The sequence below is a fragment of the Calonectris borealis genome, chromosome 27 (genome assembly GCF_964195595.1).
Source record: "Calonectris borealis chromosome 27, bCalBor7.hap1.2, whole genome shotgun sequence".
NCBI lineage: Eukaryota > Metazoa > Chordata > Aves > Procellariiformes > Procellariidae > Calonectris > Calonectris borealis.
The window spans coordinates 4,351,231-4,376,796 of NC_134338.1; the positions used below are offsets into that span (position 1 = coordinate 4,351,231).

At 50.7% G+C, this 25,566-nt stretch overlaps 3 protein-coding genes across 17 annotated transcripts in view; 1 reads left to right on the top strand and 2 right to left on the bottom strand.

Annotated features, from left to right (window-relative positions):
- The first annotated feature begins 456 nt into the window (after window positions 1-456).
- On the top strand, window positions 457-12,262 carry DDHD2 (DDHD domain containing 2). Of its 5 annotated transcripts, none has more exons than XR_012677466.1 (17): window positions 457-658; window positions 1,958-2,148; window positions 3,011-3,100; window positions 3,459-3,579; window positions 4,575-4,664; window positions 5,871-6,006; window positions 6,631-6,839; window positions 6,986-7,056; window positions 7,246-7,365; window positions 7,578-7,673; window positions 8,185-8,313; window positions 8,420-8,575; window positions 8,656-8,758; window positions 8,843-9,007; window positions 9,497-9,659; window positions 9,951-10,485; window positions 10,618-10,705. XR_012677466.1 is itself a non-coding variant. In XM_075174846.1 (17 exons), the coding sequence occupies exons 1-16, from the start codon at window positions 457-459 to the stop codon at window positions 10,039-10,041; spliced, it is 2,133 nt and encodes a 710-aa protein (XP_075030947.1). In that variant the 3' UTR covers window positions 10,042-10,069; window positions 12,026-12,262. The 5 variants fall into 5 exon arrangements, 4 of the variants coding, with proteins under 4 accessions (XP_075030947.1, XP_075030948.1, XP_075030946.1 ...); XM_075174846.1 differs by lacking the exon at window positions 10,618-10,705 and adding an exon at window positions 12,026-12,262 and having other exon boundaries at window positions 9,951-10,069; XM_075174847.1 differs by lacking the exon at window positions 10,618-10,705 and adding an exon at window positions 12,080-12,170 and having other exon boundaries at window positions 9,951-10,069.
- On the bottom strand, window positions 10,641-25,440 carry PLPP5 (phospholipid phosphatase 5). 6 transcript variants are annotated; one of them, XR_012677468.1, is made up of 9 exons: window positions 17,657-17,744; window positions 17,282-17,390; window positions 15,779-15,869; window positions 15,470-15,533; window positions 14,575-14,699; window positions 14,007-14,177; window positions 13,362-13,672; window positions 12,584-12,749; window positions 10,641-10,726 (listed from the first exon to the last, which is right to left on the bottom strand). XR_012677468.1 is itself a non-coding variant. In XM_075174852.1 (7 exons), exons 1-7 carry the CDS (start codon window positions 17,728-17,730, stop codon window positions 13,503-13,505), a joined length of 804 nt encoding a protein of 267 aa, XP_075030953.1. In that variant the 5' UTR covers window positions 17,731-17,744; the 3' UTR covers window positions 12,868-13,502. The 6 variants fall into 6 exon arrangements, 1 of the variants encoding a protein (XP_075030953.1); XR_012677470.1 differs by lacking the exons at window positions 10,641-10,726; window positions 17,657-17,744 and adding exons at window positions 12,070-12,135; window positions 25,264-25,440; XR_012677469.1 differs by lacking the exon at window positions 10,641-10,726 and adding an exon at window positions 12,070-12,135 and having other exon boundaries at window positions 17,294-17,390.
- The window catches only part of NSD3 (nuclear receptor binding SET domain protein 3), a 53,455-nt gene continuing 45,895 nt past the window's right edge, over window positions 18,007-25,566 (bottom strand). For 4 of the 6 annotated variants that reach the window (XM_075174839.1, XM_075174840.1, XM_075174837.1 and 1 more), the window contains 2 exons: window positions 25,264-25,468; window positions 18,007-23,670 (listed from right to left, as the gene is read on the bottom strand). In XM_075174839.1, coding sequence (XP_075030940.1) covers window positions 23,429-23,670; window positions 25,264-25,468 — 447 coding nt within the window. In that variant the 3' untranslated portion in view covers window positions 18,007-23,428. Of the gene's footprint in view, window positions 23,671-25,263; window positions 25,469-25,566 lie in introns of those variants that run through there. The other 2 variants (XR_012677462.1, XR_012677463.1) reach the window with 2 other exon arrangements.

The window sequence follows — 25,566 nt, forward strand, 5'->3', positions numbered from 1 at the left end:
GGCTGCGGGCAGGGGTAGCAGGCAGGGCTGCGGGCAGGCGTTGCGGCCGAGGGCCCGCTCCTTTCCCGCCCGCCCCCACTCGTGACGGCAGCCGCGGCGGGGCCGGGCCGGGCGGGGAGCACCGCCCCGGGCTGGGCGGTCGCCGGGGCCGGGAGCGGGGCCTGCGCTGCGGCCCGGGCCGCGCCGCCGGAGGAGCCGCCTCGGGAGCGGGGGCCGCGCCGGCAGACAGCCGGGTTGCGGGGGGGGTTGCACGCCCACGGACACGCGTGTGCGCGAGGGGCAGCGGGGGGGCCGCCCGCCGGGTCCGCGCCCCCGCGACCCCCGGGCCCGGGCGGGCGCACCCGCCGCGGCAGGCGGTGATTTTGGGGAAGCTTTTTCCATTTGGGACGGAATAAGCATTTCTGAGGCTCTTTAAATTCACCCACTCGCGTCTCCCGTGGGCTGTGCAGGAGCATCATGTCCGCTCAGGAGCAGCAACAGGCGCAGCCCCCCGTGCCCGCCGCGGCCGCCTCCTCGGAGGCTGCGGAGCTGGACGCCGCAAACGGATACGAAGCGGTTGTTCCCCACTGGTTCTACTGCAAGGTCACGGACTCCAGAGAGCGATGGATCCCTTTCAGCACGCAGGACTCGGAGAGGCTGGAGGAGGCTCACGGCTCAGGTAGGGTGAAAACACGCTTGGGCAGGGGCTGCCCCGTCAGGAAGCGCAGATAAAACTCCATCCACCTCCACGGGTTGGGGGATTTCACAGCACTGCTTGCCTTCGGCTCCTATCATTTCTATTTTTAAATTGCCCTTTGATTTTAAATACCTAGTCCCCGCTCTTAAAATCGCTGTAAGGAACTGGCCTGATAAGGTCAACGGCAGAGCATCAGGTGTGTGCTTAACACTGTCTGGGTATCAGAGGGAAATTCCCTGAACACATACATGGCTTCCACCTGGGATGCAAAATTTTCCCTTGGGAGTTTTAAATTGGGATCCCTTTTGGCAATGTGCCTACCTCTAGAGCTGTAAATGCATGAAAAACGAAGCTGTTTGGAGGCATTGAATGGTCTGACCTCATTCATTTGATATATGCTCTAAATTATATATAATCATACTGCAAAGCACGCTTCTGGTGTGGATGGAAGAGCACTAGCAGGATGGCAGAAATTCCGCTGGGGAGGTTTCTCCCGCGCGGACGCGTGGTGCTCTGCCTGCCTGCTCCGGGAGGGTCTCCAGCGGGGAGACCCCTCCAGTGGGGTCTGCTCCGAGCAGCACCACTTGCGACAAGGCCCTCGCGCTGCCGAATATCGCCCGTCTGTGGAGCCCGCTGCCAGGACTGCTGCCAACGGCCACGGGCAGAGCACCGATTGCCCAAGGGTTGCTCCCGTCCTCCCTCTCCCAGGAAGCTTTGGATTAGAGGCCGTGCCCCGGTCCTCAGCGCCGCAGCCGAGCTGAGCACAGCCTGGCACGGGGCGCTCTGCCGGCAGCCTGGCCAGCGGGCAGACCAAAAAGGCGGCACAACGAACAGAATTTGAAGTCCTTATTGGGATCTATGCAGAGTTCTCCATTTCAGAGGGGAATGGCTTAGAGACTTGGAGACCCGCACCTCCACGGTTAAGCAATGCACTTCCCAGGGCCACAAATTCACTTTTTACCATCTAAGTGAGGCAGGAAGAGTCCATGTAAGCCTGTGCCTGAACTAGAGAGGAAGATAGTTGTAGCTTAATGCCTTCCTCTTACCTTCTGCCTCTAGGGGAGGTTTGACCTGGGGCACCTCTCCTAGGATGCCCGCCAACGCTGATCTCTGTGCTCGGGTACGGAGAACGTTGGTGTCTACTGCCGTTGCTCATACATGCTCGTGTGTGCTGCCCGCAGAAGATGCTCCAGTCTCATCACTCTGTTCTGGCGTGGTATCTTTCTGGTAGCTTGCCTTTCTGGTCCTCTCGCGATTAATTTCAGGCCTTGGTTCCTGCAGGGAGAGACAAAGAAGATCTGGTTGTCCCAACATCCGGGGGGAGGTACGATGTGCATCTGAAGAAGAGGCAGCGTGTTGCAGTGTACTGGGAGGAGGAGGTATCTGAAGTGCGTCGCTGCACCTGGTTTTACAAGGGAGACAAGGACAATAAGTATATTCCCTACTCGGAGACCTTCAGCGAAGAACTGGAGGTAAACACACCTTTCTATCTTGCCAAGCAGCATCTTGGCTTCTCATTGTCAAATACTGGCCCTGATGTCCCAAACTCCATACTGGCACCACAGTCACGCCTGAGGACATGAACTCGAAAGAGGCTTTGGCATGGCGTTTTCGCAGCTGATTAACAGAACTGTAAGCACCGCCACCGTCTCCCTCCCAGCCTGCTGTAGCTGGGCGGCCTCCCCTTCCTCCTGCCCTCGTCCAGCCGCGTCAGCACCCTTCTGCTACACATCTAAGTGCCCGGGTGCTCTCGGCATGCCGTGCGGCTCTGGCCTTGCTTGCAGCCTCGCTCTAGCAGCTTTGCTCTGGTTTCTTCTGACCCTGTCTATTCTAACTTCAGTTTGACTCTCCTTGGGAGAATCATCCTCACTACGCTCATAGTTTCACCAAAGTCAAGGAGTTGTGAATGCAAGAAAGAGAAATCATCGTTACAGGGACCCACTGAACGCTATGTAGTGTTAGAGACTTCAGTGGTCCGTACTGTTAATGGCTGGAGACTCTTCTTTGGAAAGATATATATGAAGAGATATATAGATACATGTATAAAAATATACACCTTTAGAATAATCTGTATTCTGATGTACCAAAAAATACAGTTCTAAATTGATGGGGATGTCTGCTGCTGCGATTAAAGTGGGGGCTTCTTGGAAACTCTCTAGCAGGTGATACTCAAATGATCCTGTTGCTCCTCCAGCTTGACCTGGCTGATTTCTCTGCCTCTTTCGCAAAGTGTGTTGATAAGAGATGCCGTAAAATGGGTGGGGAATGTCCCAAGTGGTTGAATATTCACAGGAATACCTTCAGCTGACTGATGGAGGGTGTTCTTTTCCTCAGGAAGCTTACATGATTGCTGTGACCCTGGATGAGTGGAAGAAGAAACTGGAGTCCCCTAGCAGGGAAATCATTATCTTGCACAACCCAAAGGTGAGGAGGGCCTGGTGTGTTGACCAGCAAGGACATCTCTTCAGTTCTCTTGAGGGCCTGTCTTTATACTGTTTCTTTTAATCATTTCTGCTGAGAAATCAATTCTGTCCAAACGGTATTCCCCTCGCCTACCTGTGCCAGAGTACAGGGCAATGCCAGCAGAGAGTCTGCTTCACACCTTGACCTTTCTTTTCAACACACCTTTCACGCTCTTTGTGCAAAGGGCTCGTACCAGCGCAGTTAAGCATCGTGGTCTGGTACCACCCCGTACCACCTACCAGCTGCTGCAGCAAAATTTCTCCTCTGCTTAACCACGGGATGCAGCGCAGCTTAATGACAGGCTCTTCTTGTTTACAAGCTGATGGTGCACTACCATCCGGTTGCCACCTCCGATGATTGGGGCTCAACTCCTACGGAACAAGGTCGACCTCGGACTGTGAAGAGAGGAGTAGAAAACATCGCTGCTGAGATCCCCAACGGTGAGCTCACTTCTCCCTCCATTCCACCCATCCAAAGCTATCTGGTCTGTTTTCCAACCTGTTTTCTCAAAAAGACTGACAGAAGCTTCCATGATCCTTTAAATGAAGGGCACATCTAAAAATTTTGTGCCAAAAGGAACGGAATGGCTTTCAGAAACCTTCCTAGCAGCAGAGAGCCCACAGCGTACACGGATGCGCAGAGGAGGCAGGCACATGGGGAGAATGCGGTGCACTTCCAGCTCCTGCGCTGAGACCAGAGCTGTTGAAAGCACTGCCGTGCCTGAAATCACCCCTGAGGTTTTGGCGTGTATGTTCGTGTCACCTACCTACATGCAGGTGACTTTCTGGCGCACGTGCTCTCCCTGTCTCTGAAGCTGTGCGTCAGCTCTGCCCCCTCCCAGCCGTCCCTGAGCTCCCGGTCAGGCCTCAGGAATTGTCCCCGTGGTGAGGACAGGCAGTTACTCCCATCTAACCCCTTCATTTTCCATGCGTGCATGCCTTCAGGAAAGTACGTATACAAACTGAAGCGTGTGGGAAGTAGAGAACAAGACGTAACCCCACCTGCTGCCTACCTGAGATGCAGTTACCCCGGGCACAGGGCAGCTGGACCGAGTCCTCCTGGTCCTGCCCTCTCCCCTGCTGAACGTGCCCCACGGCCGGGTGGGTGCGAACTGCGAGGACCATCCACTCCCGCTGAAGTGAGGATGGTGACAAAAGGGGGGACGAGCCGCCTCGCCTTTCTCTACTGTCCTGTCGATCCGGATCCATCCCAGGGTGGGCAGCTGAATTTAGCAGGACACACAGTTCAGAAACGTGAGAAATCTTACTCCCCTTTAGGCATAAAATCCAGGCGCTAAGTCAAGGCTTTTTTCCCTGGCTGAGGTGAGGATGGGAGGCTCCACTCTCCTGCAGAGCAGGAGGTTTCAGCGGGTCAGTTCCCCATTAAGTGATGTCTCCCCCAGGGCCTGTGCTCTGAACTCTTCTTTCCTCCCTAGGAGAGCCGCTGCAGATCGATCACCTGGTTTTCGTGGTGCACGGGATCGGCCCAGCGTGCGACATTCGGTTCAGGAGCATCATCCAGTGCGGTAGGTGGGGAGCCCGGCCGGGGTGCTCTTTCCATACGCTGCTTTTAGCGGAGCCAGTAAACCCTCATCTGCACGGACAATGTTAAACACTGTCAGAGTGCATTCAAACCATCCCGACACTCAGGCTGGCAAGCTGCACGGTTGAATTTGCTGACTGCAGCGGGGAGCCTGAACGCAACACTCACTAACCCATTAAGTCCTACCATCTGGAAAGGTTTGGGCAACCACTTTTCATCACTGTGTTCTGCTGCTGCTCAAAATAGTGAGTTTCCCAAATTGGATACAGATTTTCCAAGTATTTGTCTAAACCTGCTAAACTAATTAGTCACCTGCTCAGTCTATTGCTACGGGTTAATCTCACTGGGTGAAATCTAAGAGGCAACACCCCATCCAGCAGCCTCTGGAGTGATTTTGGACCAAAACCAGGGACGCTGCTTCTGACTCAGGAAATCCCCAAGCTGCAAATGCCTGGAGGTTAGGAGAGCGTGCAAGAAGTATCGCTGGTCTTACACACTCTAAGCATCTACTGTTGATCAATATTGGAGACAGGGTACTAAACCAAGTAGCTCTGGTCTGACCTGTTCATTATTATTTGCTCAGAGTGCTTCAGTTCTGTAGCAGAGGTGATCACTGACACTGCCTGGAAGCCCGACATGATTTAACTTGTAGAAATCAAGGGAGCTAAGATTTTTCACAGCAGGCTGTCTTTAGTTCCTATAAAATACACCTTTGCTTTAATGCAGTCTATTCTTCTATATGTTCATCTGATGAAACTATTTTCAAGGCTGCTGACCATTAGAAATTAAGGAAATCAGCCTTTCTCCCTCAGAACTGAGTAATGTGAAGTTCATCTCCTCCCTTAGGATTCCCTTTCTAACACGTGCATCTTTGCAACAGATTTTTTTTTTAAATTCTTGAAAGTATCCTTCTTATCCTGACTGCTGTGTTAGAGCCCTGCCCATGTGGAAAGGAGGCTTGTTACAGATGGGACAGTGAAATCCAGTAACCACACATGTAAGGACATGGAGCCTTTCCCTGATCTTGTAGTTAAAGATTCAAGGTCTTAGGGTAGCAGCAGCAGATTAAAGACCCTGGTGGGATTTCCCCTGGTAATGATCTTTTCTTTTATCTTATTAAGTGTTGTTGATGCAGCAGGCTGGCCCTGTAGCCCAGTGGATCTCGGTAAGAGTTCATGCTCTTTTCCAGTGAATGACTTCAGGAACGTTTCCCTGAGCATGCTGCAAGCGCACTTCAAGAAAGCCCAGGAGCAGCAGCAGATCGGCCGGGTGGAGTTCCTACCTGTCAACTGGCACAGCTCCCTCCACTCCACTGGGGTGGACGTGTAAGTGTCCCGGACAGCCATCGCCTCCGGTGCCGGTGTCCGTGGGAATGGCAAAGCACACAGCCAGCCTCCTCCCGCACAAACTCTGCTTTTTCTGGTGGCCGCTGCAGGCAAAGGGAAAGCTGTGAGTGTTTAGGGCTGTGAGCATGCAGGGGTAAGCAGGACAGATGGGGTCCCGTAGAGCACCTCTGTGCCAGACCCCGTCCCCACCATCCTTTTGCAGCCCTGTTTTGCAGAGCACAGCAGGTGCCTGCTCCGATCAGCATCCAGCCGGAGAGGAGAGGCTTCCGCCTCTCGCTGGCTAGTATCAGGAGGGACTGTGGGCATCCACGCCTTGCTGAAAGCCTCTGGAAACTGAGTACCCAGTGCTCTGCAGCGCCCGAGGAAGGGGAGAGAGCAGGTTAGGCTCCTGGGGATGAAAGGCCAGGCTCCTTACGCCTGCCTGGAGTGTAAGAGCCTTTCGGTCTCTACCTTCGGTCTTGGCACGAGCGGAGAGTCTGGGTTACATTACATCCTTTGAGTCGGTGGCAATCCTTCTCTGAACTTACATTTTGCTTTAGAAACGTGGTGGGGTTCACTGGCACCCCTAACTGCAATTCCCTCTCTCCTCTTTTCCCCCCATAGTGACCTGGAGCGAATCACTTTGCCGAGCATCAATCGCCTGCGTCACTTCATCAACGACACCATCCTGGACGTTTTCTTTTACAACAGCTCCACCTATTGCCAGACCATCGTGGACACGGTGGCATCGGAAATGAACCGCCTGTACCAGCTCTTCCTGCAGAGGAACCCGCTCTTCAAAGGGGGGGTCTCCATTGCGGGGCACAGCTTGGGTAAGGGGTTTCACCCGCGGGTCCCGGGAGCATCACCGTACCGTGGGAGCAGGGAGGGTGCTGGTCTTTCGTCCCAGAAAGGAGATGGCTCAGGGCTTTTCCCCGATGAGATGCTGATGCTCTGTCTGCCTGTGCCTGGCTTCTAGGGTCGCTCATTTTGTTTGATCTCCTGACGAACCAGAAGGCTGCTCCCGAGGAGGACGAGCACAGAGAAGAGGTACGCGCTCCCCGGCGGTGCACGGACGCGTGGGGTGCTCCTGCAGCCCTCGCACGGGTAGCTGTGCCGCTGCAGCGTCACACCGACCTCCTGCTTCTGCGGCTGCTTGGGGAAGGGGGGAGAGACTCCAAAACGCACAGAAGAGAATAAGTGAGCAAAAAGCATGATCCCTGGTGGCTCTATTCACAGGGGTCCAGGACAACCTCAAGCAACAGGGGTACTGAGGAAGTAAAAGAAATCCTGAAGAAGCTGGAGCTGTCTGAATATTGCGATGTTTTTGAGAAGGAGAAAATGGACAGGCAAGCACTGGTAAGGAGCTCTCCTGTTTTGCTGTCTCTTGTGTTTCTTCTTTGCTTTTCTTCCCAGTCCTCCCACCCTGCGCACATCTTCCTGGTACTGAGTCACTTGCACATGAAAAGTCTCTGAGGAGTGCAGCAGGAACAGAATTACAGAGAACAGAAATACCTCACCGCACACACCTCCCTGCTCCTGTACTAATATCTGGGTTGCTTATTTTCCAGTTCTTGTGCACAGAGAAAAACCTTAAAGAAATGGGAATTCCCTTAGGACCAAGAATGAAGATACTTCATTACATTAGCTCCAAGATGGAGATGCAGGTTTGTCTTCTGCACGGCTTGTGTTCATCCAGATCACATCCCATCGCTCTCAGACAAGGACCAGCCTTAACCACTTACGATCAGCCTGGTACCCGGGATGCGAGGCCTCAGTCCCCGAGCATTCCGACCGCCTCGTTCCTGGCCATCCTTGCTCAGGCAGCTGTCACGGGCTTGTGTTTGGCTGTGGCAACAGAGCTGCTTGCTGCTCCCGCGTGTTACGCTGGTGTTACAGGTGTTATCCTACTGCAGGATCACTTTATCCTGTAGCTTGTAAGGGCACAGAGCAGGGGGACGCGTTAATGGTGGTAGAGACTGAAGTTAGTGATGCCAGCTAGAGAGGTGGTCGGCTGGGGAAGGATGGTGCTGCCAAGAGTGCCCTGGTTCTGGAGGATACGGGATGCCGGGCAGTTCGCTGCCTCGCGTACTTGCTCACGGGTGGGTAGGACGGGCCGTGGCGTGGGCTCGCTGCAGGAGCCATGCTAGCGGGGTTTCCCGGTTGATGTTGCTGCAGGACCAGAGTGCAGGAGCTCCCGGGCAGAGTGGGGAGCGCGGAGCAGAGCCTGGGTCCCCACTGCAGCGCGACCCGGACAGCACAGAGGATGGCAGGAATTGCCAATACCGGGACATTGGCTTAGGACAGGTAACTACCGAGCTCGGCACCGTGCTCTAACTGCAACAATGAGGTGTTCGTAACACCAGCATGGAGTTTGTCTCATGAAACAAAACCGAATCTCCCTCTCTTCTAGGTCTCGGCAAACTATCCTCAGCTAAACTACAAGCCCACCATCTTCTTTGCTTTTGGATCTCCCATCGGGATGTTTCTCACGGTGCGAGGAGTGAAGCGGATCAACCCAAACTACAGCCTACCCACCTGCAAAGGCTTCTTCAACATCTTCCACCCTGTAGGTATAAGAACCAGAGCCTTCCTGCATGACAGGCGTGGAACACGAGCCCTGGCTCACTGTCCCCCTCCTCTGTACAGTTTGACCCGGTGGCGTACAGGATAGAGCCCATGATCGTCCCAGATCTGGAGTTTGAGCCCATGCTGCTGCCTCACCACAAGGGCAGGAAGAGAATGCACCTAGGTAAGGCAAAGAGCAGCCCCTCTCCCCCTGCCCCGAGCAGCTGCTGCAGCCCCCAGCCCGACACCGACCCCTCCTGCCTTTCAGAGCTGAAAGAAGGGCTGACTCGCATGAGCGTGGACCTGAAGAACAACTTGCTGGGGTCCCTGCGGGTAGCCTGGCAGTCCTTCACTCGAGCCCCGCTGCCGGCCGTGGAGGCGGCGAGTACCGACGCCGAAGCGGAGGCAGAGACCGGCGTGGAGAAGCAGCCAGGTCGGTGGTGGGGAGCTGGGGATGCAGCATTGCGACCTGCCCACGGAGCAGCGCGCTCGGGCTCCCTGCAGCCAGCGAGGTGCCCATCCTGGCGTCAAAGCCAGGCGCTGCTGCCCTCTTCTGTGCTCGGCAAAGAGATTGCTCTTGAGCTGCGGATGCAGTTGGCTCTCCAAATGCTGCGGCCTTCCCCTGTTATTGCCTGATGAAGGGGGAGAAGAGGCAACCTGCCTGGTCAGGAACGGCCTCCTGGGGGTCTCAGCACACCACATCACTTTGTAAGCCTGCCAAGCCCGTCACCCTTCTCTAGCTGTCTCTTGCAGTACTGTTTTCCAAGAAAGAGCCCTGGGTGGGGAAGAACCGAGCACTTAAGCTGCCTCTCCTCTGCAAGAGCCCACAGTGGGGCGAAGGGAGGGCACAGTGATGCTGTTGTGCTTTCATGGCTGCTGATGCCCCTTCGCTGAACCGCATTGCTCTTCTTCATTCCTTCAGACACAAAGCCAGACGAGACCCCCGCAGCAGTGAAGGAAGAGGCCTCCCTCATTAACGTGGGGAGGCTGAACGGAGGGAATCGCATAGACTACGTGCTGCAGGAGAAGCCAATAGAGAGCTTTAACGAGTATTTATTTGCACTACAAGGGCATCTCTGCTATTGGTAAGCTTCTGCATAACTGTCAAAGCTTCAAATTCATGTCTGATGTAAGCAGCATGCCATCATTTTAAAGCCAACGAAGTAAGAAAAGCCTTAACAGTAAACAAGATATGCTCCTGCCTGTAATGCAGGCACAGTGGGTGGGTAGGGACAGAGGAAGGAGACCACTGTAGTTCTGCTTGTCTAGTACTGCCTGCATTTGCTGAGCACTGCATCTATCCCACAACCATTACGGATGTCCTGACAGAGTGGAGGGAAGCATCCCCCCCTAATTCCCATGTCTTCCTCCTCCAGGGAGTCAGAAGACACCGTTCTGCTGGTTCTGAAGGAGATCTACCAGACACAAGGTATTACACTGGATCAACCTTTGCCAGGAAGCCAATGACCAACCTGTGCTGTTCTGGCCTCTTGATGTAAGTCATCTTGCCTACACCTTCCTTCTGAATTTCCTAGGACATCTCAGAGGACTTCTGGTCCATTTGAGGGAATAATATTCCTTATGTACAGCTCTGTGTCTAAGGCAGGAGTTTGTGCTGGGTTTTTCCTTTGGCCTGTCAGCATGTTTGGCTTCTTTCCTCTTACCCTGCATGTAAGCACTATCAGACATGAGGAGAGTTAATAAACTGCTGCTGCTGACGATAAGGGCAGCAGCAACTGCGCACGGTTACGATCAGTTCAATCCGCCAACGACTGGGTGCATGGCCCGTCCTCCAAGCCTCCCAGGTTAAATGTTTCTTACAGACAGGTAGCGAACCAGAGCGTGGACCCTGCGGTTCTTGCGGGGGTGCTTCCCCCCTGCTGCTAATTGCTGGCCGCGGGTAGACTAGGGGTAAGGCGCATCCTTATGTTTTCTTGCCCTCAAAGCCTAACGCTGGTAATTGCTGGGTACAGGAGGCGGGGCTGGGTGGATTTTGGTCTGCCCTAATGCAGCTATTTCTATGTTCTACTTTTGCTTTCTTAGATCCAATTCAACCGAGTACTCACCAGGAAAGTCCAGATTTCTTCGCTGCCTTCCTCTCTCCTCTGCTGCTGTGTCCCCCGCATGCTGCTTCCCCAGTACTTGCTGCTACCTGGAGATAAGGATGATTTTCCTCCATTTTGGGTAGGGGCAGGGGGGAAAGATCAAGGGAAAACACTTCTGCTCAAACACACACAGCACTTGCACTGTGACTCCCTGTGGCAACATGTACTTTTAACCCTCCACCTTGTAAGTGATCACACTGGCTCCTCTAGCACCAAAGCAGACTAGCTGTCCGGGCTAGGAACTGACATCGAGGGCCTGACTCTGCTCCTGGCATAGTGAGGGAACTCGCAGCTTGTGACCTTGAGGAATAAAAGCCTTAAACGCGCAGCGTGGAGAGAGCTATAGCAGCCTTGTCGAGCGAAGGAGATTGCTGACTTCTCCCTGCCATTACACAGAGCATCGGGCGCAAGGACTGCGGTCTTTGGGAGGCGAAGCCCACGGCACAGGTGTCTGCTGTTAAGCGAGCAGGAATGTGTCTACCAGCCATTCTCATCTCCTTGAATTGCTGCTGCATGGTTTGTGCGCCTGTGGGCCGTGCCAGACAGGACTACCCCGTAAAAGAACTCTTGAGAATGGCATGTTTGTGCATGCTTGACCCAGACGCTCCTGCCTGCTGTAGTGACTTCTCAGCATCCTCACCCAGCCCACGGCAGCCAACAAACCAAGGGCCTCCCTGAGGCGCTGCCCGCATCTTGCGTAGGACCAAGCTAGTGGCCAGGTGTAACTATAGGGGAGGAAAGCTTCACCTCCAGATCAAACTGCAGCTATACCGGGGGAAAGCAGCTGCTCCTCAGCAGCGTCCAGGCAATTCGGAGGCTTTGCAGGGGCACAGAGCCACGCTACCATCCTCCTGCAGTGTGGCTTTCAGGGCGGCTACAGGGATCTCATGCCAGCCAGGCTCCAGTCATTGTTTTTGGTTTTAAATACACAAAATGCAGCCAGCGAAGTGGGAGCCCAGATCCGCAGGGTCTGGACGCTGTGTCCCAATGACCCCACTGAAGAAACGACACCAGCTCTGCAGGCAGTTCAGTCTGCAGGTGCCTGTGGCGTGCCAGCTCTGCTCCAAGGGTACGGGGCCAGAGAGCCCCCGGTGATCCCCCTTGAGACCAAAACCACCCAGGCTGACTCACTGGCTGGGCTGAGGCTGGAGCCTCGGGCAAGGCAGAGGCAGACGCTTCAATGATGTGTAAGGTCGTTGCTGTGACAGCCTTTGGAAAGAGCCAAACCACTTTCCCTCCCACTGACTTTTGCCCTGCATGGGGTAAGGAGCCTTTTTTCCACAGCCTGTTTGTTTGTCCTCCCTTGTACTACATTATTTGCACTATTTGAAAGGTTTTGTTTGCAGCCTACAGCCCTCCTCCCATCCCAAAGGAACTGAAGCTGTTCTTTTACCTGACAGCAGAAACAGACATGCTGCTCAGTCGGCGCCTGAACTACTGATTGCTAAAGCGTCTCCTACAAGAGTAGGAAAAGGAACAGTCTTAACACGGGACACTCTCATGATCAGCTTTTGAAGTTATGCACTTTGTTAAAGTTAAATACATTTTAAATGTTATTTAATGTCTTTTCCAGTAAAAGTCAAAATAAATAAGTAGACGACTGTGGCGTGTGCATGTTTGGGGGGAGAGGGAAGGGAGGGGGTTGAAGAATTCACATGTGCACAATTTTAGGGGAAAGTAAAGCTATTTCTATAACTTCTACTGAAGTTGCAGGGTCATAGAGGGCTTATGTAGCCCAAACTGAAGATGATGGGGTGGTGTTTTCATTACTGTCATGTCCTGAGCTTGGCAGAGGGACATGTGCCTCGCTCTGCTACAGCCTCACCTTTGCTGTTCGCACGTACATACACTTGATCAAGAACACGCGTATCTGTGGAGGAGACTAGTGACAAACAACTACTTACAACAGTCCTGCCATACAGCTGTGCCTTGGATGTCTCAGCAGCACTCTACCCTTCCATTGTCTGAGAAAACAAACCACGGTGTAGAGAAACAAGCACCTCCGAAGGGATGCTTTCAGACACCATTTCATTTTCTGCCGATTGTCATCTCTTTACAACCATATTAAAGCTGCAAGGAAAGAGATACAAAATAAACACCCACCTAGAAACCCCTGCAGACACACCAAAGGAAATGGTTTATACAGCAATAAACCCAGTCCTTGAAGTAAAGTCTTTAGTACCACAGCTCATTAAAAAAATTAAACTCCTTTATTTGGCAAATTAGAAAAAATCAGGGCTAGCACAACAATACAAGTAATGATCATGTTAGTTTCATCGTCCCTCTCCCCCACTTAATCCATGGTTAAAGACTGCAACCTCATGCTAATTACTCCAAATTAGCTCAGCTGTGATTGAAAAGACGGACTTAAACCCGGCGCCAGGAGCAGGTCCTGCACTTCATTTCAGCGTACGCTTCCCATGAGAAGGGATGGGACAGCTCGGCTGGACTGAAGGGAGATGACTGATGGTGCTTTCTGGACGGGACACAGGGACACCCACCGGACGGGGCACACCAGAGTGTCACATTTTTCCAGTTCTTGCTTCAGGACCTTTCGTACCCGGGCTGTCCTGCAGGTTTGGACGCCGAGTGCCTCGCTTGCTTCGCAGTGGGCCCGAAGGGAGGGATGGCTACAAAATTCAGTTGACGAAGCAACACAGGCCCCTGAGCAGGACAACTTACCGGCACCGCAGAGAACGCCTGCTTGGGTTTCAGGTTCATCCTCATTTGAGCCACTTCTCGCAGACCAACCTCCCCAAAGCCTCCCTCTGCCCTAGCGCTCAAGGAGCAGCAGGAAAGGTGCCGGCAGGACAGAGCCCACCACTATATATCTAGGTGAAAGCTGGAAGCTGCAGGCTTTTCTTGGTGTGCTGGCCGTTGTTTGGATTTGTACAGAAATGGTTTGTGGCACATGGAGTCCATCAGAGGAGGGTAATACTGCCTGTAGCAGAGGTACGCAAGCACGAAGCCGATGGCTGAGCCAACCAACACATCTGCAGCCAAGACCAGAGGAGAGTTAACTTCCCTTTACCCTCACAATCCTTGTCAGTGAATTCTCCAGCAGGCAGCTTTTCAGCCTGCTCAGGGCTGAGCTGGATCAGCGCCTTGACCCTTAGCTATAAAACTAAGCTTGGCATATATTTCAAAAACAAAGAGAAAGGTGTCATCACCTTGCAGGCAGCAAACAAATTACCACCGGAGGAGTAATCAAAAAACCCAAGCTGCCATCATGGGCTCTGAACTCCTCTGCAGCAACACGGACCCTCCCTGCTCTCAGAGTACCCAGTCATGCCCCCCGTCCACGTCCGCAGGCAGACGCCGACCCACCTTGCCAGTGGTGCTTGTAGTCGCAGGTACGGGACACAGCGATGAGGGTGGCGAGGAACAGCGGGAGGAGGAAGGCGCAGAGCCGCAGAGCCCTGCCTCCCCGGCCGGGAGCGAAGCAGCGCAGCTTCCCGGCTATGTAGAAGGCAGAGAAGGCGAGACCAGCGAAGGCGACTGAAAGAGAAGCGTGTCGCTTCAGAAACAGCTCCGGGCTCTGCCGTGGGCCCTCAGCCAGAGCTTCACCTTCTCCCCTGCTGCAGCGGAGGGGCTGAAAGAGGACGTCTGTCTTGACCACATGAGCCAAGGGAAGCACCAGCTCGTGAGTGATGGAGGAGCCGTAGAAGCTGGTACTTGGCAAGCACCCCTCCTCCAGGAGTTACAGACAGCTTCAGATTACATTTGTCACCCCATCGCTTTGCAGAGGGAAAGCTGAGGGCCCCAAACAGGCCAACGAATGTAGCCAAAGCTGCAGGGTGCATGAAAGCAAACCCAAGCTGCCCTCCCCACAGGCTTCTGCTCACCACGGTTCACTGTCTCCGGCTGCAGCGGGTAGGGGACACGGAAAACTCACAAGAAGCGTGTCCGCTGGGGAAGCTTTTGCGTCCCTCAGTCACTATGCCAGGATCGCCTGTGCACACCAGCTCCGTGTTAGCTCGTCCGTCTGGGAAACATCGATAGAAGAAGTCTGGCCGTGGCCTAGGGCAGAAAACAAAGCACATAGCCCTCGGGCATGCAGCACTCCCAGCACGGTGCGCAGGAGACATCTGAGCACCCAGCCCTCACACGGAGCACGACGTTCGAATGCAGTCACCAGCCACCTCGCACCGCTCCCTCCGTTGTGCAAAGGGAAGGCGGCGCAACCCAGGCTACGAGAAATGCAAAACTGAGCATCGCACCCAGCTCCACTCCTGCCTGGGCAGGCAGGGCTCGGCAGACGAGAGCCAGGCTGCAGCAGCACACCCTCACCGGCCCACCGCTGCTCGGGCAGGACTCGGTTTAGCCCCTGAGGATGAGCACTGTGCTAATCCTCCCCGTCTAGCCCAGTGGAGCAAATGCCTTACAAGAACCGAATTCCCAGGCAGCCTCACGCGCCCTGGTTGCACACCCTGCAGGCACACCGGAGCAAACCCCTCGGGCTGCGGCTCGGCACAGGTAACTTTTTGCCACCCTGATCATGTGGCCCAGGGAGATGAAACCATCCCATCCGCTCCCCGTACGCGTGCCAAGGCGTTCCTCCCTGGCGCAGGCCTGAACGAGCCCATCTAAATGATGCCCAGAGACAGCAGGTCCTCACCAGTGTTTGTTCTAATATTTAATTGTCTTTACAGCTAGAAAAAACACATTCTTTCCAGGCTGAGTATGTCCAACTTCAGCTTCTGGCCCTTGCTCCTGCTATTGTAGCTCTACCACTGCGCACATGCCTCCCCTCCCCACATGGCGCAGCCAGGAATAACCCAGTTTCTCACCTCCCCACAATGAGCTTCAGGGCATTTGTGAAAACCCCGTTCAGGGCGAGAGCAAGGCTGGCAGCTAGGAGAGAGCAGAGAGGTCACATCAGCATCTGACGTCCCCACCTGAACGTGCAGCTTCGAGGCACATTCAGGCACAGGCAGTGCTCAGAATTCAGCTGGAACGACACAGCTCGGCTTTGATACCCCCGGCACAACACTTGTGCCCCAGCAAGAGCAAAGGACTCATCTGTGAGACCCCACAGCCACAGCATCAGGGCAGACCCCTCGGGGGGCTGCAGCTCCCTGGGGTAAGAAGGAGCTCACCTAGGCAGGCTTCCCGCGTGTCTTCTCGGTCAGCATTCATGAACACCCTTGCCAGGACAATGAGCAATAAGGGAGACAGAAACGCGATGAACTGCCACAAAATGAGAAGTTTGTTAGGCGTCTGTTAGCGAAGCAGATTTAAGCAGTCTCCCCAGAGCACAACAGCAATTGCTTGCAGAGACTATACACCTTCCTTCCCCAAAGCCAAGCAGCAACCTGTCCTTTCCACAGGCAATTATATTTCCATCAGAAAGCAAAAGCAACCCCGGCTGTATTTGCAGCAAACCCTGACTTAACCCTGTGCTCCCCAAAGCACGGCTATTCCTCCCGTTTGTCATCCAACGGCAGCGCCTCATGTACGAAAGCAAGCCCATGGGTCGCTGGATGTTGCCTGTACCGAAGCATGAGAAAAAAAAACCCAGGTAGTATAAATAACGCAGTGCACTAAAAAGCCCCTCTCTGCATCCCACTTTACCCACTGAGTGCACACACTCAGCAGAGCAGCGGAGCCTTCCCTCCTCTGAGAAAAGCCCAGCACGTCCTCAGGCTCTCAAATAGCACCTCCGGGACGAGTGCGCTGCTTTGGCTGGCTTCATGTCTCTCCTGCCCGCAGCTCCCCGCTCTCCTGCTTGCGGGTGTCCCTCCACAGTATCAGCCACAGCACCTCAACTCTCCCCATCCCTGCAAGCACAAGGATTAGCTCTTTGCCAGCAGCACCCATGCTGCTTGTCAGCACAAAATACAGGAGCCGCTGATTCAGAGGAAACCAGTTATCATTCACATCTCAGCGGAAACTGCTGCTGCGGGATTTCACCCTGGGGACGTCCACGGTGTGTCCGACAGGCTCCCAAGGAGTCTGCCACCACCTGAAGTCTGGCATGCGTCATGCTTTACACCGCCAAATCCAAACGCTACGCCAAGGTTTTGTCCTTTAATGTTTAGTGCCCACCTCCTGCAGAAAATCCAAAGTGCTATTTGCTAAGAAAGTGGATGTTTGCCCAGCCCAGGAGCCGCAGCATCTCACCAAATCACCCCTGCTTCAGGGGAAGGGACAAGCCCTTTAATAGACTACTGTCTACTTGAAATCCAATACTTAGTTTTATATTAAACCCTTTTAACAGAGCCTAGAGACCTAGGGAAAACATTTTCACAATAAAATTATAATAAAACTTTGCTGAAAATAGCTGCTTTCAAGCAAAACGTTCCCTGTCCTCCGTGGCCCTAGTAATCTGGACGTGAAATTGATTATGAACAACAGTGAAAAGGCCCCACTAGTTTTTATGAACTTCGTTAAAATCCCAAAGACGACCCTGGATGGTAAAGCCTAGAAAGATGACAAAAATAACTAAACGTTGTCTAGTTTGCATTAATATATTGCGCTTTCAGTAACGTGCATTAAGAACTACAGGTATTTACAAGTCTTTTAGCTAGTAGCTTTGCTTTAAAAGGATAGTTCATAATGAGAGAAAAAACTAAGTAAATGCAGGAAACCGCTGAACTCACAAACATGGGTACCGTGGGTACGTGATCCACCTCTACGTACGGGTTTTTATAAAGCCACATCTCCTCAGGCTGTACCACCCGCCGAAAGGGAGGCAAAAACTCCATGATCCTGGAGAGGAAGAAGAACAACAACAGATTTTGGGCAGGCTGCACCGCACCCTGCAACGCCGAGAGGCCGGGCGAGCACCGCGGGGACGCGGACCCGGGGAGGAGACGGGGGCAGGGGAGGGCTGAGACGCCGCGGGGTGCCGCCGCGCCGCCCCGGGCCCCGGCGAGCTCCGGCGGGGGGAGCGGGGGGAGCGGGAGGGCCGGGCCGCCCGGCCGGGCCCCGGAGCCGGCGCTGCGCGGACAAGGCCGCCCCCCGCCCGCACTCACGCGAAGGCGGCCAGCAGCAGGGCCCGCACCGCCGCCTCCGCCGCCAGCTCCGCCGCGCCGCCCGCCCGCCGCATGGCCGCCCCGCCGACGTGGCGCCGCCGCCGCCCTCCCCGGGGCGGAGCGGCCCGGCCCGGCCCTTCCCCACCGCGGGAGCGGGGAGTCCCCTCGCCCCCGCAAAGGGCCCGGCCCCCTCAGGAGCGGCCCCGGCGGCGGGAAGGGCGGCCCGCAGCCGCCACAGGCCCGGCCCCGTCTCCCCGGCCAGCGGGGTCCCGCCGCCGCCGCCCCGCGGCCCCGCGCCCCCCGCAGCGGGACCCCGGCTCGGCCGGCGAGACGGAGGGAAAGGCGCTTCGTCGTTGGAACATTCAGAACGATTTATTGAAGTCAACCTCAAGCAAAAGTTCAAATCAGTGGAATGTCATTAAAAACCTTTCCAAATTAATCCTCACGGAAGCAAAAACACATCTGAATTCCAAAGTATTTGTAAAATAAAAAAGGCAACATCTCAGTAAATATAATGTACAAAAATTATATGTTCCTACCATCACACACATTCAGTAAGAAGCTAAAATATTACAGGCAATTCTAGATACACTATAACTAGTTGACAGTAAGCTATCTATATACAGGTTAACCAAGCTTTACAGGTTTCACACTATGCAAGAGAACATAGGCCGAACAACAAAACCCCCAAAATATCGTATATCTCAAAGTCTATGCGGCAACATCAAGTCATAATACAGTAATGCCCCAGTGGAACATCGCCAGGGAAATTTAACACTACTTCGTTAGTGTCAAGAGCTTCTAGCCAACTTCCAAAAACTCTTAAGATATCGACTTCAGTGAATATTGATGCTTTGCTATTAAAGACTCGAGTGATTTCGTTAAAAGAACATTTCACAGAATCTACAAAGTTTGTTACAGATAAACAAAGTCTACAGAAATAACGACTCTACAAAGGTCATCCTTACAGATAAAGAGTACATGGGAATGGAAACGGAATCTGCAGGTATCTGTGTTGTGCAACATCACTCGCGTGGAAACAAACGGGTTTCGTTTCTCACAGCAACCCCAGGTATGTGCACACCCCTCCGCGGAACAAAACCCCTTACTACCAGACAGCCGAAACGGCAAGTTATCACCTTCTGTTCTGTGGCAACGCGATCGGTTTCTTTGAAAAGGAAAAATGACACCAGAAATGAGATACAGCTCGACCAGTGAAGAGGAAACGTTTTTTTCATCCAGCCTGTTTATAACCCAAAGGCGAGCAAGAACTGCTGGGCAGGGTCCGGCGCCCGGCTGAGCTGGGTGTCTGGGGAGGACGCCGCGCCGCCGCCGTCCCCCCTGCGCTGGGAGAGGCACTCGCTTCCCCCCGGCAGCTGGTACCTTGGGAAACAGTGAGTGAGCGAATGGCTTTGGCAAATTCATACGCATTTTCCCTTTTTGATTTCACATTAATTACGGAAGTCGTCTATGCAAAGCACAGAGAGTTTCAGCTTAACAACTCCCCTCTCTCCAGAGCAGTGAGACAGCCCCTCACAGGGGTAATAAGGACCTGAGCTTGTCACTCAGGAACAGAATATAACAGGAAACAGCTTTTTTTTTTTTTTCTTTTTTGCCCTTTTTTTTTTCTTTTTTCCTCAGAACAACATTGTGAATACATCCAAAGTGTAGGAGTGTATCGTAAGTGCAAATGTTTTTGCTACACAAAGATAAATGGTAGGGAAAGTTGATGGAAAACTGAAAGCAAAGGGACAGCATTACTCCTAGGTTGCCGTCTCTCATGCAACACACTTCTTGAACACACACAAGTCTGAGACAGCTGCTTTGAAAAACTCTCCCATTTGCCATAGATTCACTGTACAGTGGGAGCAGAAAGTAACTTCAGGGAAGTCAAAGACATTTTCAATGCAGTATACAAAAAAAGTTATGTATAAATAAAAAAGCTGTATAAGGAACCGCAGAGCTTCAAGTACATTAAACCCTGAATTCAATGAGGCAGAGGTTTCAATGTTAAAGTGACTACTTCGTACCAGCGTTGGACATCCCCCCTCCCTCCCTCCTCCCCCACCCCACCCACATATTTCTGTAAAGTTTCAATATATACAGATTTTATGCTCATTGTTAATTACGTCTAGTAATTGTGTCTTTCCCATTCTATCCTGAAATTAAGATACAAGAATTTTTTTAGAAGAAAGGCCAAAATTAAACATTCCAGCCCTATTACTCCATTTTAACAGATTCTCTAAGACCATGGTGGTGACCAGAGAAGGTAATTTGCCCACAAAATTGCCTTTAACGTTATCCTTCCTGAGCTGCAAATGCCTTCAACAGTCTATTGACAGGACAAGTCTATACTAATAATCTGAAAGCTACAATAACTAATGCTTGCACCATGTATTTAGAAAATGGTAGTAACCAGCCATTGCACCATTTGGCCATGGTCTGCAGGACATCTGCGCTGTGCTAAGGTGCAAACTGTAGAGTAAACGCTCCAGTAAACAACAAAATCCCGTTAACTTTGCAGAGCACCTGAGACACTGCATGCTATAGAGAGCGCACCGGCGACAGAGCTGGAGTCAGGTGTTCACCAGAAGCGTGCTGCTATCTCAAAGATTTAAAACAAAAGTAAGGGAAAAGTGTGATGGTGCATTCCAGTTAAGGAACAACTGACAGTCTTAAACAGCAGATTTAAGTTCTCAACTGAAATCACCAGAGTTCTGTGGATTTCTTCCAGGCCTCAGCACGAAACGACCAAACTACCCAATATTACTTATCTAATTTTAGAGACCACACAAATTTAATTCAGCAGCTGACTCCCCCTCTGCTGATGCCAATTATCAAAACACAGCTGTGAAATCTTTTCCATACAAAGGAATTGCATTATTGTTCTATTCAGTTTGCAAAAGTGTGGTTAAAACGCGTATTTTAACATTTTCTGTGGGGCATATAGAACAAACCCCCTACAATTACCAAGATACCTTGAATTAGGTATTTTCTTATCTCAGAATGTTAAAGTTTTTTGAAAGATTCACCTTCTCTCCAACAGCATGAAATCCAGTTCAGGCTTTTTGTTCATAAGTATGTACTAGCTTATAAACCAATCTCCTATTTTCCCTTCTAAGTCCAAGCCCAGCTGTTGGCTATTATTAATTTTTTTTTGGTGGAAAAAAGGAGCACCTGTAAGAAGTTTGAAAACAAAGTTAACCAAGACATCAAGTGGCATGGCACAGGAGTAGCAGCAGGCCTCAATTCACAGTATTTTACAAGTTTTTAAGCCTCCTGTGAACCTTCACATGTTCTGCGATACTTAGCACACCGGCAAGTCACAGCAGTACCTCTCACGTGGTGACTGATGGTCCACGGCTCTTGTCTGCTCCCTGCCACGCCAAATGCTCGTGAGGGCGTTCTGGTGCTACCACACCATTTCCCTCCGGTCAGGAAGTCACCATGGACACAGAATGAAAAAAGCGTGTAGGTGCACTCTCACAATAACGTATTTGCAATATTCAGAATGCTCTGACCAAGAGAAAATCATTTGAACATCACCAAGCCTAATAAATAATATAAAGTAAACACATCGGGCCTTACAGACACTGTAGCAACAGCTATGTTTGGAATTTCTGAAAAGGTTAAACACCCCCAGTAAGAGCTTAAAAAGAGACATTTATCACACAAAATGTTAAGAAAAATAAAATCCTTTTTGTAAATTTTTTTTTGTAAAAAATACCAAAATATAGCACTGCTTTCAAGCAAGAGTAGTGTTTCAGACATTCACTCTAGTACGGACCACAAGATGAAGTGCTTTATATCCATTAGCCCTCTGTACCATAAACTGACCCACGAGATATCTGCACAGTTATGCCACCCAAGACACCCACAAGTTTGTAGGGAAGGCATCTGCAGACCGTTCAGAAGACGAACTGCCAGATCAGTTAAATGGCACAGCAGCTGCTTAAAGAGATCGTAGTGTATTTTGTAATTATAATTGCACACAAAAAAATTTCCCCCCTGTACATAAATTTGAGGACGAGAAGGACATCAGCCAGAGGCAAGACATGTTCCAAAATCCCACATGTACTTTTTCAGCCTACTACTTTCTTAAACTGAGAAGTCACCATGTTCCTGTAGGTTTATGTAAGCAGTTTTCCAGAGACAAGGTTCTTAATTCTTAATTCAAAGGCTTAGTTTAGCCAGATGCCAGCAACACTTGATATCAATTCTTTTCATTCAGGATTGTTTTCAATACCCATTGGCAAAAAGCTAGCACAAAGTTAGCTAATATCAGTATACAAGTCAAAAGTACACTAACTATACCAGGGCAGGGAGAGATGCACAGTGCTTTGTAAGCCTGGGGGCTAGGGGAGAAGATTCACCACAGACTAACTTCAGCCTGGGGGAACTACTCCCCCTAGGCTCCTTGCACAAGAAATGGAGGAGGATAGGTTTTCAAAAGAAAATCTGGAGCAGGAGCCCACCTAAGCCACTTCAAAAGCCTCACTGAAGGGGCCTGTCTCTCCTCTGGTTAACAGAGGAAATCCAAGAGAGAACTGCCTCACGAGGCTAAAGTTGGCTGCTGTGAATACGGCCCGTTACTCAGACAGAAAATACCCTGTTCATTGAAGAAGAGCTGAGATTCTTCTTAGCTCCATTAACAATGAAGATTAAGTTAGAAGATCTCTCTCAGCAAAAAAATCTGAACATTCAGTCAAAAGAAACATGCACATGGGTCAGATTCCTTAGGCGCTCAAATTTCCTTTGAAGCTAATGGAAGTCTGAGAAGGCGGCAATAAAGAATCACACTAATATAATTGCCATAAAACAAGAGCAGACTTGGCAGATGACAAATACACACGCACAGAACAATCCTCCATCTACAGAAGTCAGTGGCAGAGCTCCCACTGGCAGGATTAAGACTTCAGTTCTGAGTGTGCTGCAGCATGTGACCAAGGCCGGGAGGCTCTCCTAACTACAAAGGTTTTCCAAATTAGGCGGAATAAAGAAATTACCATTGTGCAATTAAGCTCTTTCTGAATTTCCACCCGTCTGCAAACACTGGTTATAGCTCTCAAGCAAGGAACCATGATTTCTTCCCTCCTTAAACAATGCTAGATCTCGTGTTACAAGCACTTCCAAGAAGTCATACACCTGATTTCTCATAGGAAAAGCTTTACAGTAATATTCATAAGTTAACATGATATATAACCTACCTTCTCAAAATGCCCTTAAAAATAAGTACTGGAATGGAGGCATTTCAGGGTCACCTGGTCTGAAACCCACATCTGTCTTTATGGCATCTCAATGTTACACAGAGTGGGGAGGCTTTATTCTTTTCATAAACTAGACATAAAAGTTAAGTTGGCTTTGCTATTTTGTTTTTAAAGACACGTTGACTGATCAAAACCAGATCTTCAACACCCTTTAAAAATTAAATAAATAAATATGTTGCTATGCTTTGCTTTCTACACTCAAAGAACATATTTCAAACAGAACATTCTTTTCACTGTCAAAAGGTCTACTTTTTTCTTTGAAGGCCAAGACGTTTCTGGTTTCCAACAGTTAAGAGCTGCTGTAGCACATTCAAGGGTAAAAGAAAGACCAAACAATAAAAAACAAACACCACTGCCTGCTTCTGCTTGCTAAGGTTAAATGGTCCCGTTCCCAGTTCACACACGATGGCTCCGATGACAAAGACTGAATGTGTCGTAGCAGTCTCTTCAAGTTCATCGCCTGTTTGCCCCTCTTCTCCCCTCCCTTGTTTGTTTTTAACCAAATTCACTCCTTTGCTTCTTCTACAGGATTCTGTGATTCCAATTTGCACTTTATCTTGCTCCAGTACTCAGGTGCCACAGGAGATTTGGGGTCATGTGCGGAGCAGCAGAGACGGCCATCCAACGCTGATGCCACCAGGGCTCCCTTCTCGTGATCTTTACAGAACGAATGAGGGCAAAACTCACAGAATGAAACTGCAGGATTGCTACAGACGTCGCACTGATGCCACGGACATTCCCACTTTCCTGAGGATGGGAGGGGAAGGGAGAAGAGAGAGACAGGAAGCTGAAATTAGTGCATTTTGGGGACAGCACTGGCCTTTAACCCTTACTCATGTTGTAATTGTTCAGATGAATGCAAAGAAAGCAGAAAAATCAGCTCTTACTGTAGTTGCTACTTCTGCTTCTCATTTACAAGAATCTGACTGGAAACAGTTCTTAGTCATTTTGCATTTTTAAGGCCTCATTTGGCTCAAAACATTGCTGCATGCATAACCAGAGCTTAAAATAGTTAGATCAACCTCCTTTGGCATCAAGACACCCAATGTCCTTGCAAGATGGGAGGGTTTGTTTTGTACATTTTTCTGATTTGTGAGCATCTCTTATTGATCTGAACGCAGTACTCACTCAGACGGGTACCTCCAAATTAAGTTTTAGTTCAACTGCAGTGTACTTTAATGTAGAAGACTGAATGCATTAGTTTTGAAAAATAAGCGAAAAATGGCTCAGCGAAGAGTAAGTTGTGTAAAAATATGTTTGAGCATAAAAAACCCCAGATTGCCCAAACCATTCAGACATGTATTTGTGTGACCATGTGCTGAACTCTCAGACTGCAAAGGTATACTGAACATAGCAAAAAAGGAAAATCAAAAGCTTCTTGCTGCTGTGCCCAAGCCTCGCTGAAGTCCCTTTTGGCTGGGTTACTGTTGAGAAACGGAGAGCACTCTCCTTCACAGGCACGTGACCACCGCACTGACAGCGTGTGGAGACCTGTGTCCCAAAGTGTGAGAATAGCACCAAGACGGGACTCCAGACCTCCAATGACGTTGTAACTAGCCTGTCTGGGCCAGGCTAACCCCCCTCCCCTGAACTTCAAAGAAAAACAAAGCCAAACAAAAAAACCTAACTCAAGTTGCTCTTGGTGCTAAGATGCTATTGTTTCTTTCTGCAGCAAATCAGCTATTTTGAGGATAGCTTCCACGCTTCTAATATGCCGAAAAGGCATGTGAGATTCAACTTCACTCATGGCAGTCTTTTGGTTAATTTAATCATAGACTAATGTGGACTTCCAATTATTTTCACCGAAATCTTTGGAATCGGGAAGATTAAAGAGATAAGGACTTTTACAAAATCCTGCAATCGGATTAAGATGATGTATTGCTGAATAATTTGAGCCCTGGCTACAAAAACAAATGCCTTAACATGGAAAAAGTCAAATGGAAGATACGTGCCATCAGAATACAGTAGATAATTTAAACACATTTACTGATTAATCGAGCCCTACACATCATAAGCGCTGTGTCAGTGGCTTGAACTGTCATTTGAGTTGCGCTTGGTGACCTTGGGACATCAAGATGATGCTTGTATTTCAATCAAAACAAGCAGAGGAAATTTGATCCAAGGAAGAGATGCAACAAGAACAACATTAAAAAGTATTACTATTACTCTGTCCATCAGTTCTCATTTAGGAACACTGCCATCTGATGCATTTCTAAAAATGAGTGGTATTGCAAAAGCAAATACGCTGCATTTAATGTAAATGAATACTGCATTTCAGCTCAAACATTGCCTGGCTGCAGGAAGGAAAAGATGAATAGGAAGCCATACGATTGCTCTTACCAAAAGGTGGTTGAGTCAGGTTAAGGCATAGGAGGTGGTATGCTTTGGGACAGTCCTTTTTATCACACATGACTAGTTCTCCCCCATCTCCACACTGGAAACAGTTGTCTTCATGCATCTGCTTCTGTTCTGTCTTTATTTTCCGTTTCTTCTGCTTTAATTTTGCATTCTTCACCTTCTCTTCATTTGCTGTTGCAAATGCTGTCTAGCAATTACAAAGATCACAGCATACCATCACTTTATAAACCCCTTGCATTAAAATTAATTTAATCAACTTTGGGTTATTATTTGCATGAACTATGC

What these genes read in the sequence shown, in the direction of transcription:
- DDHD2 (XM_075174846.1), top strand. Translation starts at nt 457, where the DNA reads ATGTCCGCTCAGGAGCAGCAACAGGCGCAGCCCCCCGTGCCCGCCGCG. An exon ending in CGCTGCTGAGATCCCCAACG is followed by an intron (nt 3,580 to 4,574) that starts GTGAGCTCACTT and finishes TTTCCTCCCTAG; the next exon opens with GAGAGCCGCTGCAGATCGAT. An exon ending in AGGACGAGCACAGAGAAGAG is followed by an intron (nt 7,057 to 7,245) that starts GTACGCGCTCCC and finishes CTCTATTCACAG; the next exon opens with GGGTCCAGGACAACCTCAAG.
- PLPP5 (XM_075174852.1), bottom strand. Translation starts at nt 17,730, where the DNA reads ATGCGGCGGGCGGGCGGCGCGGCGGAGCTGGCGGCGGAGGCGGCGGTG. An exon ending in CTGAAGCTCATTGTGGGGAG is followed by an intron (nt 14,700 to 15,469) that starts GTGAGAAACTGG and finishes TTTCTGCCCTAG; the next exon opens with GCCACGGCCAGACTTCTTCT. An exon ending in CCCCAGCGGACACGCTTCTT is followed by an intron (nt 14,178 to 14,574) that starts GTGAGTTTTCCG and finishes CTTCTCTTTCAG; the next exon opens with TCGCCTTCGCTGGTCTCGCC.